The following is a 17,312-nucleotide window of genomic DNA, read 5'->3' on the forward strand; positions in this document are numbered from 1 at the left end:
AATCATCTACTCAGCTGCATAGGAAAGGAACAATCATCACTTGACCAAAACACAATTCACTGACATAGACTTCTAATGGCTTTTGCAAACGCATCAGTTATCAGTGAAAACACACTACAAATTCCAAAATTTGTCAGTAGTGTAAACACTATTTAAGGTATTAATCTAACTGGGGATATAAGGAAACATCCTTACATGGATAAACAATTGATTAAGAGAGCGGAAGGAAGGATCAACTTTGGCAATGGAGGGCCAGAGAGCCCTGCAGCGGACTCCCAAGCTTTGTCACAGAGAAAAGAGCACGAAGACGGACAGTTGTGCTGGCAACTCCAGCTATTCAGGACAGGTGAGTCGACAGAACTCCAGAAGGGCCTCATTATAAAATGGCACATGAAATCATTTAAGAAAAACGTGACAAACGCATGAAGGGAAAAAGCCTTCCTAATTACACATAGAGTGAGGGGCTCGGAGATAACTATTACACCAAAAAGCAAGACCTCGAAATTATAGTTTCCTGAAAACATTGTCTTCATATTCAAGAGCAGTCAAAAGTACTTTGAGACTTAACATGTAAAAAACAAACCCCACAATCATTTTTGTGCTTTGTATAAGTTAATTTACATCAACTGATCTACCACGTGCAGTTTCGGTCTTCTCACCCCAGAAGTTACGTAAAATTAGACAGAGACATAATGATTAAAAATAGGGAATGACTTCTGTAGAACAAGCAACTGGGAACACACTAGTCATTTCTCCCATATTACTCCCAAGTAATACAGAAATAACAAATACTGGGTGGGGAAGGTTATTATTTTTTCCAGGACAAGAATGCAACCACCTACGTTGAAACCTCTGCTATCACCTCACAGGTCTCTTGTCTCCTGCCTAGTCGGACAGGCCAGAGAAGAAAATATAAAGCCCTTCCAGGTGTCTCCTTCTCGACGACTGAGTGAGACCTCCGCGCTCGAAACACAGGTAGTGCCTGGCATCTCCCCTAAGACCCTTGCTACTGAGAGGAGCGCGCCCCGCAGTGCCCCCGCCTCCTCAACAGCGGGACGCGCCGCGCCGGGAGCGCCGGGGCAGCAGCGAAGGGCCCCGCAGCATGGCGGCCCTCACCTCACCGCCGGCAGAGAAAAAAGCGCCACTTCCCGCCGGCCAATCACTTCCAGCGCCCGTAGCCTGCAGCCAATCACTGCCGGCGAGCGCGCCAGGCGGACCAATCGCCGTCGTAGTTGCGGGGCGGGAGGAGGGTTTCCTTATCGTGAGGCGCTTCCTCCGCACCTGACGCCCAGCCGGTCAGCCGCCGCGGAGGAGGCGGCGCTTTGCCGAGGCGTCGCTGCGGGAGGTGGGGAACGGGCGGTGGGGAACGGGCGGGCGGCTGCGGGGGAGCTGCCTCGCGGCGACAGCGGGGAAAATTTAGCACGAATGCCACGAATTCCTGCGGAGCACCGGGAAGCATCTCCGTGCATACCTAGAATAAGCAGCAATAGCGGCATGGGGAACTTGGAGCAGCAGCAGTTCTGTATAAAAATGGAATTCATCATATGAAGCAGAAGTAATTAAAGCCAGTTTGGATTTGGTGCTTTCCCTTACCAGTCACGTTAGCATACACGCAGGCTTAGACAATCCACAGGTTCCCAGATCTCGTAAAGCAAACAGCCTTACTCATTCCACAGCAAAAGAAAGGCGAGCCGTAAAGCTGGGGAGAAGCGGATCCCACAGCCCCGCGCTGGTAGCGCTGAGGGGACGGGGACGCCACTGCACCTGCCTCGCTCTCTGATGTCTGCCTTGCTTGGTTCGCAGAAGGGAGGCCAACAGAAAGGATTTTCATCAAGTTACGCATTAAACAGTCTGGAACAAGCAGTGAAATTATCTGGGCCACAGATAATGGCAACTATGCTTGAAAAATTCTGAGACAATGGAAGCAGAACTGTCTTTAGGGTAGGGCAGCACCGTGTACAGGGACTCTCACTGCAGTCACAGAAATATTCACCTTCAGTGCAGGTACTGGAAAACATTGCACTGGTCCATAGAACCCATCTTTGGCACGGCTGCTGTTGTGGGTAGAACTGAGAAGGGTCAGAAGTGTTGATGCCAACAGTTTTAATACCAAGTGTCAGCTGAAATAGCTGCCGATCTGAGATCATAAGGAGAAAGCCAAATCAGGAAAGAGGTCAGCACTAACATTAGACTCATGTTGACAAATGACTAATCGTGTAGACTCGCCGTGCTGTGTTTCTACCAGGCAGTGCTGTAAAGCACATACAACATTGGATTGAGCACTGATGATGCACTAAATTAAGTACCGTATGACTGTTAGCATATTACCGTTACTACAAGTTGGATTTTTTTTTCTTTGTAAGATAAGTACAAAGAAACTATGACTTTGAAACCCACCATATATTGGTATATTGGTCTGCAAGTGACAGCTCAGCACTAAGCTGGCTCATGAGTTTTCTTAAATGTTGAAAGGAGTACCATTGACAAGAACAACGTAAAACTGTGAAAAGCTTTAATTACAATCTTTTGTATTACAATAGCCGTAGTTTTATTTTTTAAAAAATTAAGCAAGCCCTTTGCAATTGTACAATGCTCCACTAAAATAAAATGAGCTTTTGTGTAGCATATGTGCTTTATTGATATACTGTGTAAAGTACTTTATTCTGGACAAGATGCTTAATCAGGAAAGACAACCCCTTTTCATTTACATGGATTCCATATGTTTATTTAAAAAACGTGCTTGAAAGAACCTTGAAAATGTAGACTACTAGACATTAATTTATTGTGTGACTATAATAAATACAGGTTTTTAAAAGTGCATTATATGGCAATAACCCTTGTGAAGAATTCACTTTTACAAAATCCTCGTTATAAGGGAAGTGTTCGATTTGAACACAGTGCAAGCAATCAAGTTGTCCTGAGAATTTATAAAGGTGAACATAAGTTTACGCCAGCTGTGTATTACCACTACTCCATGGCTTAATCCCTTTTTTGTCAACTAGAATCCTTTTGATGTTCACTACTGAATGTGACAGGAAAACATAACTGCAAATTTCATCTTCCCTGTGACAGGTGCCAGTACTGATGTGTGAACGTTTAACAGCTTACCCCAGAGATCCCTCTCAGTTCCGCTATAGGGTAGGTCTGCTCAGCTCCAGTCAGTGATGCCAGACACCCCCTTTACTAACAGCTACTGTCAGTTCTTCTCCAGCAGTGCGGGACAAGCAAAGAGAGAAAGGGCAAACTTGGAATAATACTTTAGCATTCAAGATTTTGCACATGCAAATACCCTGAGAGGTTGCGGAGGGAAGACAATACAAGCCAAACTCATGTTGCCGAGACATTAATTTCCCACCTGATACTGTGGTGTACACAACATTAACCTTTAAACTGACAGCCTCAGCTTTACATCATGTCCCTGCCTGCAATAACACTCAGATCTGACATTTGCTAGCACATGAGCCTCTCCCAGATGATGGCAACAGCATCTTCCTGCCAGCAGGCCAAGTATTGCACTGTAAACTGGTGTCAAATACCAGTCTCATGAGAGAGGGATTTCTAATGGCATGCTGAGAGGCAATTCAGTGTTTTTCCTGATGGGACGGGGAAGGAGGGGGGGAAATAATATTTTAAAATAGTGCCTTTTATTCAGCACAAGTGCTCCTGTGCATGTGTCTGTGTTCGTTTTCTTCTTACTTCGATGACAAGTACATAAAATGTCACTTCTACGAACTTTAACAATACTGGATAAACTTTAGTGGAATTCCTTAGAGAATGCAAGTTTCAACAAAGTTCAATTTCAATTGATGCCAAGAAAGATTCTTCTGCAGTCACTGAAGGCATATTTCTGCTCATCTAACTTGACACCTACAGACTCTGTCAGAATTTGGCACAACCCACACTAATGCTGAGAACTGCAGTATGGCAGAACTAGTCCCGCCGTGTTCTCCCTGTGCTCAGCAGGGATGACACAGTTTGTCCCACCCCAGGTCATCTGCTAACTATAGCAAAAACATCTCCACTGACTATGCAGAGCATAGGCTGACTGGTTCAGATGTTATGTCCTGTATTGTCCTATATGTCATTTAGTCACGTGAAGCCCACCACAGGAGGCAAAAAACCCTTACAATTAGATAGTGCCCCTTCTTTACAGGGCTCTCATTTCTGTGCCATGAGGAAGACTAGACTTCCAGTTGCTGCACTGATTTTTCTAGGAGACAAGAGTTGCTGCCAGATTGGTAACGGTCACTTCTCTAGCCCAGGTACAGAAAATAACACAGGTGGATTGAAAGCAGGCAGCACTTTTTCCTCTCTGTAGCTGGGAACCGCACCTCAGCCTCACCTCCTCCTGCGAAACAATTTCAACTTAAATGTTTGACCTCACAGTGCTCCAATACAGAGTTAAAGCAGACAACGCAGTCAATTCTCAACACTCTCAAGTAGCACTGAGTTTTCTCAGTACTCTGCAAGAGGTGCTCGGCAGCTCACAGAATCATCATTAATGACTTTGGTTCCTTCGAAAGTCAAAGACTAATGGAACCAGGCAGCTTCTTCACTCGAAGTCCTAGCTTTGCTGAACGGGTATCACAACTAAGTAGCAACATTAGGTTGCCAGACACATGAATTTTCTTTGGGTTTCTGCACTTCCAGAATTACTCAGTAGACTTTCTGGACTAATATATACTTGGCTGTTGGTTGCTTACAACTGTGATTTTAAAAACAACTTGTGATTTTGATGAATAAGCAGCAATCCAAGATGAGATGCCTGAACAAGTGGCCTGATTTTCATAGTATAATCCTTCTAAAAAGCAGCTCTTGTAATATATCCAGCCAGCCAGTTTTGAAAAATTATGCTCCATGTATAAAGCTAAACACTGCATGCAGTGATGAATACATATGAAAAAAAATCATTGACAATCTTTTACTTACTAGATTTAAGCCTGTTGCCAATCTTAAACCACACTGAAACCACAGAATGGAAGTGCCAAGCAAGAGGCATGGGAAGACTGTGTGTACGTGTTACTGTGCTCGCCCTGCTGCAGAAGGGATTCTGTTTATGGGTGCAGGTAAGTTTAAACTTACCAGTAAAATCATCATTTTGCTTTGAAATTCCCACTTTGTGATGCAAAGGTACTACTGCAGTGTACTGGGATGCTGGGGAACAGGGAGCCAGGATTTAGGGTTCTGATGTATTATTCCAAGGCTCTGTAACCAGCTCCCTGTATTGTTTTTTTATATATATCTCATATCCATTTCCTGATTTATAAATTTACCTGTTTCAGGTAACAGTGTAAGATCATTAGCGTTCATATAGTGCTTTGAGATCTTCAACTGTAATGCAACATGAGTGCAAAATTGCTCTAGTTTCCCTTAGTAAGAGCAGGTGCCAAGGAAAGAACAACTCCTGTACCACCACCTAGAGAAAAAGCCTACCTGTGCACCACCTGAAAAAGCTGAGAACTTCCCAAGATCTGCCTTGCACAAACTTTGGTAACAATAATTCCTGCTGCCTCCAGCAAACATTGGAGATAAGAAAAGGCAACCTTTTTTTTTAAAGGAAACAGAGGGGCTGATGGGACATTTTCATTTATGTTCTGCACCTAATAGCATTTAATTTCCAACCCAAATATTAATGGAAATATTTAACATGGTTACAGTCTTAATTTTATATATATATATATAAAAATACAAGTACTTCCCTACAGTGTCCGCCATCCAAATCATGTATAGATGGAATAGTGCCCAGACTTGGTGAGACAATTAGAAACAAAACCAGTAAAGCCACACTGCCTATTTAGAAAATAGACAGTACAAAATGGTAAAACAAATCAGTTAGAAATATTCTATGCAACCTAGAATATTAATAGCAACATGAAGTGTGTTGTTTTGCCCTCTGGTTGCCTGAGAGCATCCCTTGGAACCATTCTGCACCGGTACATACGCTAAAAGAAATCACACGGGCTTTCAACAGATGTAACTCAATACACATTTTGGCCCTTTTTGCTTTCCGAGAGGTTTAGAACAGTTTGTACGGGTCATTCGCTACTTCCCTGCAACACTTTGCCAGGTTTGGCAGGTTTCAAAAAGGAGACTGTTGCCATAGGAGCAGAGAGCCAGGCCAAGGCCGAGGGTGCCACCGAGACTACTGACAAGCTGCCCTGCATCCACTTTCTTCATTCAGATGAAGTGGATCCAGCTCTCCTCACATTCCCTAGGCATCTTAAGGGGGTGAGTCCGGCAGGTAAGACTGTAGTTTTTGCCTCTGTTGTTATCCCAATACTCCCAGCCGTTGACTTGGTACCTTGCTGCGAACTGGACTACAGAGCACAGCTGAAGGAGGAAAGGAGGCACAGGGAGAAAGAAAGTGAAAACATCAACCTGACCCTGCCCGTTTTTCTCAGGGATGCTACTGTGCCAACGAGCACACACTTCATGGAGGCTTTCCCAGTGGTTGAAGGTGTATCGCACAGACACCTGCTTCTCAAAAGCCACATTGCGAACCTGGATGGTGCCACTGAGCCCCAAATCTGAGCTGGTCACTCGTTCAAGACACACCTGCTGCTCCTGGAGCCGGGAGGAAAAATCCATACAGTCTGCAGGCTGCTGGAAGTCAGGGACCAAGCACTGCATGGTAAACTCCAAGTCCGAGCTGCTGTACCAGAGGTCTGAGTTTATGGAGAGCCTGGAAAGGACATGCAAGGGGATCGATGGATCCTCCCCAGTCTGGAAGACTTTCACTTCAGTGAGCTCCAAGCCCAAAGCATCAGCAAATCTCACACGGTTCATGCGTCTCTGGCATACAGGAACTTGACACTGCGCTGCTGCCTGCTTCCTTCTTTCAGGCAATGTAGGCAAAGACCTCGCTCGGCGGCGTATGATAGGCCGTAACGCCGGATCACAGCTGGAGGAAGTGCTGCTCTGAAGCTTATTTGGCTGGGGGCCCCCCTCGGCTGGGGTTCTGCTCCAAAGAGTCATGCTGCTACATGCATGGGGTGCTGGGGGCTGCTGCTGCCCTCGCCCCGCTGCTTCTGCAGCCCGTAACATGTTCTGATAGAGATCAGAGAGGTAGCTGGGATTCCTCCGAGGACCACGTATCTCCATTCTTAACCGATGACAAAAAAATCAGCGTTAGCACTGCAGGCGACAATGAACACTGCCTCTCTGAAGGACGTCACTCAGGAATGGCAGCCACGGGCAGTATTTGAGGTTATTGGACTGGACGCGTCAAGAAGCAACTGGAACAAGGCAGCCTGCCAAACTAAGGGCAGCAACCTGGATGCTCTGGCAGCAGCTGGAAGCGAAGCAGAGGCTAGTGCATTGTATGGGGAGATGAAGGCAGTCTCACTGGCTGGCAAACTCGAGGCCGCTGTGCTGGCTGGTGGACCCGTTGCTCAGGCTGGAAAGGGACTCAAGGCTGTCCCCCTGGATGCTGGAGGACCTGAAGCTCTCCCGCAGGCTGGAGAGCGACTGGAGGCTGTCGTGCGGGGTCCCGAAGGACTCCAGGCTGTCGGAGAGGTCACTGGCTGCCCGGGGGTGGCGCGCTCGGCCGCTGCAGGCGGGGAGGGGGGGCTGCAGGCTGTCCTCGCAGACGCCCACCGACCCCGCGCTGCCGCAGGAGCAGCAGCCGCAGCAGCAGGGACACTCCAGGCTGTCACACTGGATACTGGGCGACTCGCGAGGGCTGCCGGGGCAGGCCTGGAGGCTGTCGGGCTGGAGGGAGCCGGAGCCGAGGCCGGGGCTGCTGCAGAGGCTGGAGGGCGGGCGGGGGCTGTCGGGCGGGGCGGCGGCAGGCTCGGCCCTGCGGCCGGAGGGGGAGGGACCCGCCCCTGGGGACTCCACCGCCCTCATCGGCCGCACGCCCCGGTCTAGTCCGGCCCGCCGCCGCCCGGCGCAGCCGCCCCTCACGGCCCCGCGGCGCATGCGCGGAACCGCCCCCCATCTGACCGGCCTGCGCAGTGCCCGCCTGGCGTCGCCGCTCGCGGCCTGCCCGTAGTTGCCGGTGGCGGCTGAGACCGAGGTAAGTACGGGGGGGGGGGCGCGCGGCGGGGCGGAGGACCGGAGGGGCTGAAAACGCGCGGGGGCGGCCCGCTAGCGAAGGAGCTGCCCTCCGGTCCCGTCGTCAGGCGGGAATGGCCGGTGTGTGCCGGGACGGGCACCGGTGAGGAGCAGGGGCGGGTCAGATGTAAACAGACACGGGCGTGAGTGTGAACATAAATATATAAATAGCGCCGCCCCGAAGCTGACGGCGGGCGGGGAGAGGCGCTCCGGCGCGAGTCGATGCCCGTCCGCGCTCTCCCGGGACGGGAACGCGGCTCTGGGAAAGAGGAGAATGCAGCGAATTCTGCTCTGAGGGTTTTCAGTAGGAGCTCAGGAGCGCCGAGACGTGGGTTTGGGAAGAAGAAAAAAAATCAAGTATTGGGTACCAAATTTGCACATATGAGCAGAGCGCCTTTTCTGCCAGAAGGGCAGCTCCGCGCGCCGATCCGCTGTCGGGTTAAATGAAGCGCAGAAACGCTGCTGCCGGCGGGGCCCGTGGCGCCGCGCGGCGGGGCCGGGGGCTGAGGAGCGGCTCGTGCAGGGGGACGCGCTCCCGGAGCGCCGCCGCACCCGCACGGGCCTCCCGTGCTTCGCCCGCGCGCCCTCGGGGGCGGGCCCGGCTCCCCCGGGGCTGTGCCCCGGCCCGGGGCTGTCCCCCGGCCCGCTCTGCTCCCCGCACCGGACCGTGGCGGCTCGGCGTGGACCCGCGGTGGTGGGGCGAGGGGTTGGGGCTGGTTCCCGTTAAGCGAGCGCTGGGGGAGGGGACGGCGTTTTCCAGTACTGTTTGGTAGCCGATTACGCCTATTTTACTGCTTTAAAAATACATCCCGTTGGGAGGAATGCACGGTGTTTGTTTACTGCATCTCTAGGACGTGGTGATGTTTGCGTTTGATACGCTGTGTCTTACGAACCCGAAAGACTGGAGTCGTTTGAAGATTATGTAAAAATAAAGGTGCAGATGCCCTTTAAAAAGAGTAATAATGGGACCGGGCATTCAAGAATATCCCTTATTACTGCACAGAGAGACACAGAAAAAGGAAAGCCAAATCAATGGAAACCACAAAGGAATGGTAAAGTAAGGAAATTATTTTCTCTCTTTCTAGTTACAGAAATCTCCAAATACTGTAGATTAGTTAATAGGTGCATGGCTCTGCTCTTCAGATTGTCATCCTCCCCTCTGATCCACGGCAACGATTGTGCAGTGTGGTCATGCAGGTCACAAAGTGACAGAGGTGACTGCGTCAATGCTGGAGGCACAAGACTTATTTTCATTTTTTTGTAAGCTCCCGAATTGATGAAATCATGTTTTTTAAACCAAAATCTGACTTTCCGGTCGTAAAAACTGTGAACAAGATGTACAGCCTGACAAATTAACTGAACTGCAGTCAAACTAGATTAGATCGGGAGGGCACAGTTTGCTTCTTCCTGTTCTAAAATGACATTTTACAGCTTTCCTTTTTAAAATCGGTAATATTCCTTGTTTGTAGAACAAACACTGTTTTCTGATTCTTACAGAATACACTGATTTAATGGTTCTGTGTGCTGACACAGAAATGTATCCAATTTAATTGAGGAAATGTGTTTTGGTTTTAAGCTGCCCGGAGCAGTAATGCCATTCCTTTTGCTTGCGTATGAGCTCTCTCTTAGGAATATTTCCACAATCGCAGTATAACATGAAATGGTGACTTTTGTTTGTGCCTTTGTTGTGAAAGAGTTTGTATCAATATCAAAATAGACTGTATGCTCCCTGCTCACTTTCACTCCTTAACTTCGTAAGAATAATCATTTAAATTTTGTTGAGAGTATGCGAATGAGAAAGGCAAGCAAGATTTGGCTTGCAGTCACCTTCATATTATACTAAATTGCAGTAGGACCATGTACCAGGTACTACAGAAGTTAGCAGTTAAATATGTAGTCTCTAATATTTCCTATTTATTATCCCCAAAGTAATTTGGGGATCTTCTGATAGAGGATTCCATATAAAAGCTAAGTTATATTATTATATCATCTGATTGAATGATTCGCTTTTATATTAGTAATGTTTGAAATACAGTAGTGCACTAGTAGTATAAAAAATAAAAAGTGACTATGGCATAGTTCTGATGAACTTTAAGTCTAAGAATAGTTGCAATTAAGGTTCTCTCTTTTTTTGAACTGAATTGTACTCTAAACTTTTATCGTATTTCTATTCTAGTGATCGTATATGTTGCTATTTACATATGATATTCTGTTTAATCCTTGGTAGTTACAGTAATGGAAAAAGCCATCCGAGCACCAAAGGACTAAATAAACCAATTTCTCATGTGAAATCTTCTCCTGGAAGATTAGGCAAAAATGTATCAAGTGCCATTGAAAAGGTAAATAATTCCTTTTTTTTGTTTGTTTTTGTTTACAGAAGAACGGTACCTAGTTTATGCCAGCTTCCGAATAACATCACGTACTTGCATATCTTTTCAGACTTCCCATGACACTCAAGGTGGTAACCAACCATGCATTTTTAAGAAGGGACGAAACCAGCTGGATGACAATACTCAGTCAAAAAGGTAATGTTATGTTAAGATTATCTGTTTCATTTGTAGACATTTCAAACTGGTATGTAAAATGCTTGTGACGAAATCATGGCTTCTCTGTTTTGCCTTTGACTTGACCGGTCCCAGAATTCAGCACTTACGAGGACAACAAATTTAAGTTATCAATATAGAAACTTCCTTAGTGAGTTCTCAGGCGAAATCAGAATAAAATAAAACAAAAAAAATCAGTAGTAGGCAGTGTTATCTCTGCCAGAAAATATTAATTTTAGCTCATTACTAAGTTGCCATGCCAATTTTAGCTTCGTTCATGTAGATCCATGTCCTTGGAGGAGGAAGGCAGCAAGACCTTTGTAAACTGTTGTTCCAAAGACATTAACCATTCTAACGGGATATGATCTTTCTTTTTATTTAGGATCACGAGTGTTTGCACATCACTGCACAGAGTACAAGGACCAAAGAGGAGCCTCCCAGAAAGAAGGCAAAATGAATCTTTTCTGCACAGGACCCCTCCTAGCATAAAGGGCAGCGCACAAGGTAGCTTCTGTAGGGTTACAGATGTCCCAGTGCAACATTTCTATCGCAGTAAAAAAGAACAGTTGGAAAAGAATCATGAAGAACATGTTGCTGAAGCTGGTCCATGCTCTTCTAAATGGCAAGAAGCATCTGTAGATGAAATGTTTCTTGATTTTGAATCAGTGCAGATTATTAAAGAAGATGCTGAAGATGACAGTGCCAGTGATCTCTCTGATTCGGAAAGGATTCCCATTCCCCCGTCTCCCTGCACACCACCAGAACTCATTCTCAGAGCTGAAGAAATCGATCCAGTTTGTTTGGAACACGTCCCTGATACGGGTTTTAAAGAATCAGAGTATTACTACCCAGACTTCCTCCCACCCCCTTTCAACTCCTGGGACTTGAAGCAACTGGCCATCTTTGTTAATGTAGAGGGTAAAACTGAATTTCGACCAAAGCCAACGGGATTTCTTGAGAAATACATTGATCGCCTTTTGCAGCTGGAATGGCTGCAAATGCAGACTGTACAGAATGAGAAGGGAAAGGCAGCCAAAGCCCGGCCACAGACTGCTCCCGGCTCCATCCGTCCCCTAAAAAGCCCCGGCAAAGGCAAAACGTTGCTTAGCCCTTTACCTAACAAGCAAGCGGTTCCCCAAGAAAGCGTTACAAAGCTGCACAGAAGCTATTGGGGTCACAGGGGAGATTCATGCTGTGAAGAAAGTCGCCAGTTATATTCTCAGCCAGGTCACTTGAAACTTTCTGATAGAACGGGACGCATGCTTCCTTCTCAGAGACAATCGGGTGAAGTAAGGAGTGAACTGAAAAAAAGCCCAGCCGCAAGGCAACAGCTTCTCAACATGCAGCCCTCCGAGAACAGTTCTAAAATTCAAAGCGTTGGTAATATCAGACCCCCTAAGCAACCCCCAGTATTTCATGGTTCAGCTGCTCCCATCAAAGGCTTAAAAACATACGCGTGTACAAATCCAAAGAAAAATGGCAATGCCAACAATTACGTTCCTTCTAAAAAACCAACAGGGGACAGGAAAATAAAAACAAACAGCATGAAGCAAACATCACGCAAATATAAATGAAGAAAAATTAGTTAGTAAGTGTTGATGCTTCTTGACTGCTAGAAAGCATTTTGCCAATGCAGAAGGGTCGTGTTTTCTTCTTAGGAAGATCCCGAGAAAATATGTTCTTGCTGCACGTTGTAAGTCAGCACTGTTCATTTCAATACGTGTGATCTTAAGCCAGCAAGGCCGGCAGGAGATCTTCTCCCTGAAGGCAAGTGTCTTCCGTTGGTCTTTCCTCAAAAATATTTACAATTGCTCAACAAAGATAACACTAGCAGAGTATGGAAGTTTAGAGAAATATGTAACATGTCCTCCTGTTGGCACCGGCTGAAGTCCGTGGTGTTTCTCGTGCTTACCTTGGGGTATGTGAGGGAATAGGGGCCGCGCTCTTGGCCTTGAACAGGTGTGCTGTTTTGTGAGGCAGGTTTGACGGTGGTGGCTTGTGATGGAAAAGGGCTCAACTGTTTTTATAAAATAGTGGAGCATGCTTATCTATGCAAAGTCAAACTGATTCTTCACAGAAGATGATGAATTGGATTTTTTGGATGAATTGGATTTTTTTTATAAGAAGAATGGAGATAATGTTTTGAAATATTTTAATGCAGAAAGGATTCTTTTTAAGACAAAAAAACGTTAGGGAGCAGACAGCTTCAATAGCAACAGAATAAGAAAATGGAATGCATATTTTTATACCCAGCTTTCCTTGGAGTTCATTTTGTAAGCCTTGATGCTTTTTGTCATTTAGAGGAAACGACCAAATTTCCAATTGCACATGGATATAGATGACTAATGCAAAATGGGGTATTGCTAGAGACTCTGTGGCCTAATTTGCAGAACTGGTAGCCTCTCAAAACATAAAAAATAGACTTTTAGGGGATGAATGTAAAGGCTATTCTAAGTTCAAGTAAAGATATATTTTGATACAAAAGATTTCTATTTTCAGTCACCCGAGATGACTATTATTTATCCCGTGGTTCACTTCATTTAGCTTGGCTTCTTGTTTCACGGTTTAGTGAAGCGATGTGGGGAAATACCCCACAGAGAGGAACTGCACAACCAGGGCCCGGGTCCTGTCCGCGGCCCCTCTGCTCCCTCTTGTGCCTGTGGGATGCAAGAGGACACCACGCACAGTCCAGTCAGCATTCAAGGGTCAGCTCCTCTGTTACAATTTCAAGTCGATCACAGCGGCTGGGGACACACTCTCGTTCAAGATGAAATTCTAGAGGATGTTTTGTACTTTCATTTTAAAATGAAGTACAGAGCAGCATTAACTTCATCCGCAGCCACCAGTGGCAGTGAACTGCTTATGGGAAGTGAGCTGAGGTCTGACGGACCAGATCTCTCAAGTGGATCCTTCACGTTGTGACAGAAAATGAAAAAGTAGCAAACACTAAAGAGTACGTTATGTATATAGTATATATACGTATGCATATATGTATATGCACTTCTCTTGTTGATCTCATCTTGGTTTTAAGATGCTTAGCTGTTTCTGTTCTTTCATCGTGCCTACCAGATCTTCAGCTTTGTAAAATTGCAAAGCATGGATTTATATGTAGTTTAAAAGGTGAGAATATTATTAAATGTAGTAATAAACCAGAGTATTTTACAGTACGTTAAAACATTGCTCAGGAATAGTCTAAGAAATATTTTTAGTGTTTTTTTCCTAGTCTACTGGAGACCAAATGTGAAATTTTAAACTGATAAAGGAAACAATGTAATATACAGTATTATATTTCCATATTCAGTATTTATGAGGTCACAGTTAAAATGAGTTGTAGTTGCATGTACATCCATCTCTATGCAATTAAAGTGAAACTTAATCTGACATGCTCAAAGGTCAAATAAATTGGCTGTGTCAGAGGTGTGGTGAAACTTAGAGGATGGCATTCAACACCAGCAACTGCCGAGGACCAGCACGTTCTACTGTTGCTATTTTATCCTTTTGTTTTGTTCCAGACTCGTGATTGTATTTCAGCATTTTTTAGACAAAAGGTTCTTGCATCCAGTGCTAGGATTTCAAGCTCTGGCCAAATTCTACGAGCCTTCATTAGTCAAGTTTTCCTGGTTCGCATTAACGGTAGTGCAAGTCAGTAGGACTGCTCTTGCCAATAAGCGCTGCTTTAGTGCACTACTATAGGCACCTAACGCAAGGTGAGCAGGATCAAGTCAATAATCAGAATAGCAGTGTTTTAAAACTAATTCTGTTAGATGCAGTAATTAATTTAGCATGTTATATAGCACTGAATGCTAGCGTGTGCTGAATTTTCTTCTGAAATGTTACTCTACATTGGTGCTTTCCTGGGTTACCGGGAGGGCGGGCATGTAGATACAGGCACACGTTGCATGAGCACTTCTTAAATAAACAGTGTTTCAGTCAGCTTTGAACAGAGCAAAGGTGATGGGCACGGAGGAAAGTTCCTTCCCACAGACCTAAGAAAGTTTTGTTTTAATGTAGTGCTTGTCATCTGATGGAGATGAACCTGATGTTGGAGACTAAAAAGTTCAGCAGGTGGAGACGGTGATGGCACTTAAACTAAGCCTGAATGCTTGTTCCTCGCTACGCTCTGGCTGGGATCTGGCCAAGGAAGTTTGTCTTGCATGATAATCACACAAGTCTAACTGGTATCCGTTGCTTTGATACTTCTTACACAGTCTTCTTTGTTTACACACAGAAATAGAAAGTCTGTGTTTGCTTCAAGAAGCAGACGTAGCGTGAGCAGACCTGCAAGGGCTGGATTTTATCCCGCAGCACTTCTGCTTCTGTTTTAACTTGACTGTTCTGGGCCTACAGAGAAAAAGAGCTCCTGTTTATGCAGAGGGCTGTGGCTTATGTTTTGTTCAGTTTGTGTTGATGGATATTGTCTTCAGAAGCACTTCTGAATATAGCAGAAAAGTTTATTCCATCAAATACATTCTGTCTGGAATTAAAATACTTGCCCAGCACGGTGTTTGTGTGGCTGTTGACGGGGTGTTCACTGTGTTGAGCAATATGATCATACATTCCTGTGTGTCTACGCCTAGCATTGAAAATGCTTCTTGGAGAACAATTTACTGTGATGTGAGATATTTAAACAATGATTTATTTTTTTTTCTAGATAACTTAAAGGTTTAATCTTCTGCAGTACTACCCACAAAACAAATACTCACAGGTTGCATTTTAAATAAACAGCTGGAATCTACTTCAGTTATACTGGTAGCAATGCTGAACAACTCTGTTGTTTTCAATGAAATTACCCAGTTATAAAGATGTGAAGAAACAGAGTTTACCCCAGTATGTATAAATTGGTTTTTAATGAACATGAAGAATTTTAAAACAATGTTGTTTTTCTCCTGACATGTTTCTTTTTTCACCATTACTTGCATCTCTGCAGTGAAATCCTGTGGTCAGTTAAGGTGTTACACCCCCCGCAGCCCCACAGCCTGTGCCCACTTTCAGGTCCGTAGAGCAGTGGGGGGCTCTGCAGGGTGGCTCCAGGTCCCTGTTCCGTTGGCGGGGCCGGGCTCAAGCTGCTGCAGTCACTCACCCAGAATTTATGCCCCAAAGAGTGGTTATCGTCGTGCGAGTAACGTGTACTGTTCTGGGAAGAGCGGCTTCACACCCCTCGGGTGGGAGAGCCTTGAAAGGAAGACTCGGACAGTCCCTGCTGCTGGGTGGGTGTCCCGGGTCCCGCGTGGCCGCTCCTTCAGGCTGATAAGGTGGACCGGATTGTTCTTTCCAAATGAGAGATGGCGCCCGCTGGTACGCGTTGGGGGTAGTGGGGTGCCGGTGCTTCTCGCGGAGGCAGGAAGGCTGGGCAGTGTTGCTTCTGAGAAGGCCGAGTTTAGAGCCAAGGGGCTGTCGAAGCAGGGGGCTCCCATCTCCCCCGCTGCCCCCGGGTGCTGTGACCGGGGGTCCCAGCCTCGGCCCGTGCCCCTCTGCTGCTGGCCCTGCCCGGGGCGAGGGCTGTAACGCTGCGCAGGGCGGGCAGGATTATTTCCTTGGGCTGAGCTCCACCTTTGACTCCAGACTGCTTCATCACGCCATGATGATCCCATCCCCGCTTTCTGGGCTTCGGTTAGTGGTGGCTGAGGTCGCTTTTACCTTGTATTTGCTATTAAAAGGATCTCGTTAGAAGTTGGGAGAGTATTTTGACAGTTTTTTCAGTCAGTATGTGATAATGTGTTTTGGAGCTGATATTATAGTTGAAATTTCTACAGTATGAAATTGCCTATAATGTACTACTTTTTGCCTTATTTTAAAGGTATTGAGCCTTTGTTTCTCCCATTGGCATTAATGGGTTTTCTTCTGAAAAAGAATGAAACAGATCACTGTATCTGGAAAGACTGAAACTCAATTAACTGAGAATTTGCAGCCCAGCTTTTGATGTTGGTGATCATGTCGTCTTATTTATTTGCACTTTTTGTGGATATTTTTGCTAGTAATTTCATTGGAAAGTGATCTTGTAATTCAAAGTTGATGTATATTTACTGTATTAAAAAAAGTGAGATACTGCCTGTTACTTAGTTGTATTTTTTTCATCATCCACAAGATGGCACATCTGAATTTTTCTTTTAGAAACCTCCTGCAGCGTAGGCTGGAGCGTGCAGCTCCGCGTACCCCGGCGATGTTGCTGCTGAGGGCCAAGCAGGGCAACTAACGCTGCGTGATTCGTTCTACTCCCCACGGCAGTCACTTCTGTAACAGCTGTGTTAAGGCATCGTAATAGGTGAAAATAACAGGAAAAACTTTCTCCATCATATTCATACTTTTTTTTTTTTTTTTTAATGCACTAATGATTGAGTTTCACATTCTCTGTTATATCTCCAGGACACTTAGAACACGATCCAAAGAGCAGCAAAGACATGGGGGCAGATGCTAGCAGAGAACCGCGTTCTCGTGTTGCTAGTACACATGGGTAATCGGTTTAACTTAACTTCACATACTGCGTCTTCATATGCTCAGCTGAGACTAATCAGAAGGAAAATAGAGAGAAATTCAAAGGGGAAAAAATGGCATTTCCTATTGCTGAAAATCCCTTTGCTTTGCTACTTCTGTAATCTTTATACTAAGCACTGCAAAACTCCATGAGATACCGCACAAGAATATTACAATCAGAACATTCTTGCTGTTTGAGTTTTCCCGATGTCTGAACCATCCTGTCCTGGGCTGCTATTTGAG

The 17,312-nt window shown here is 45.7% G+C and overlaps 2 protein-coding genes across 9 annotated transcripts; one reads left to right on the forward strand and one right to left on the reverse strand.

The window, feature by feature from the left end:
* Positions 1-5,708: 5,708 nt before the first annotated feature.
* Positions 5,709-7,757, reverse strand: PPP1R3D (protein phosphatase 1 regulatory subunit 3D). Its single transcript, XM_074604675.1, has one exon. The coding sequence runs from the start codon at positions 7,099-7,101 to the stop codon at positions 6,178-6,180; it is 924 nt and encodes a 307-aa protein (XP_074460776.1). The 5' UTR covers positions 7,102-7,757; the 3' UTR covers positions 5,709-6,177.
* Positions 7,758-7,881: 124 nt separating this feature from the next.
* FAM217B (family with sequence similarity 217 member B) lies at positions 7,882-16,653 on the forward strand. Of its 8 annotated transcripts, XR_012589567.1 has the most exons (6): positions 8,248-8,419; positions 8,907-9,112; positions 10,283-10,394; positions 10,495-10,580; positions 10,981-12,365; positions 14,610-16,653. XR_012589567.1 is itself a non-coding variant. In XM_074604670.1 (5 exons), the coding sequence occupies exons 2-5, from the start codon at positions 9,018-9,020 to the stop codon at positions 12,170-12,172; spliced, it is 1,485 nt and encodes a 494-aa protein (XP_074460771.1). In that variant the 5' UTR covers positions 7,882-8,017; positions 8,907-9,017; the 3' UTR covers positions 12,173-15,471. The 8 variants fall into 8 exon arrangements, 6 of the variants coding, with proteins under 6 accessions (XP_074460771.1, XP_074460773.1, XP_074460775.1 ...); XM_074604670.1 differs by lacking the exon at positions 8,248-8,419 and adding an exon at positions 7,882-8,017 and having other exon boundaries at positions 10,981-15,471; XM_074604674.1 differs by lacking the exon at positions 8,248-8,419 and adding an exon at positions 7,931-8,017 and having other exon boundaries at positions 8,907-9,107; positions 10,981-15,471.
* The last annotated feature ends 659 nt before the right edge of the window (positions 16,654-17,312 follow it).

This window comes from Larus michahellis, chromosome 12, assembly GCF_964199755.1.
Source record: "Larus michahellis chromosome 12, bLarMic1.1, whole genome shotgun sequence".
In the NCBI taxonomy this organism is placed as follows: Eukaryota; Metazoa; Chordata; class Aves; order Charadriiformes; family Laridae; genus Larus; species Larus michahellis.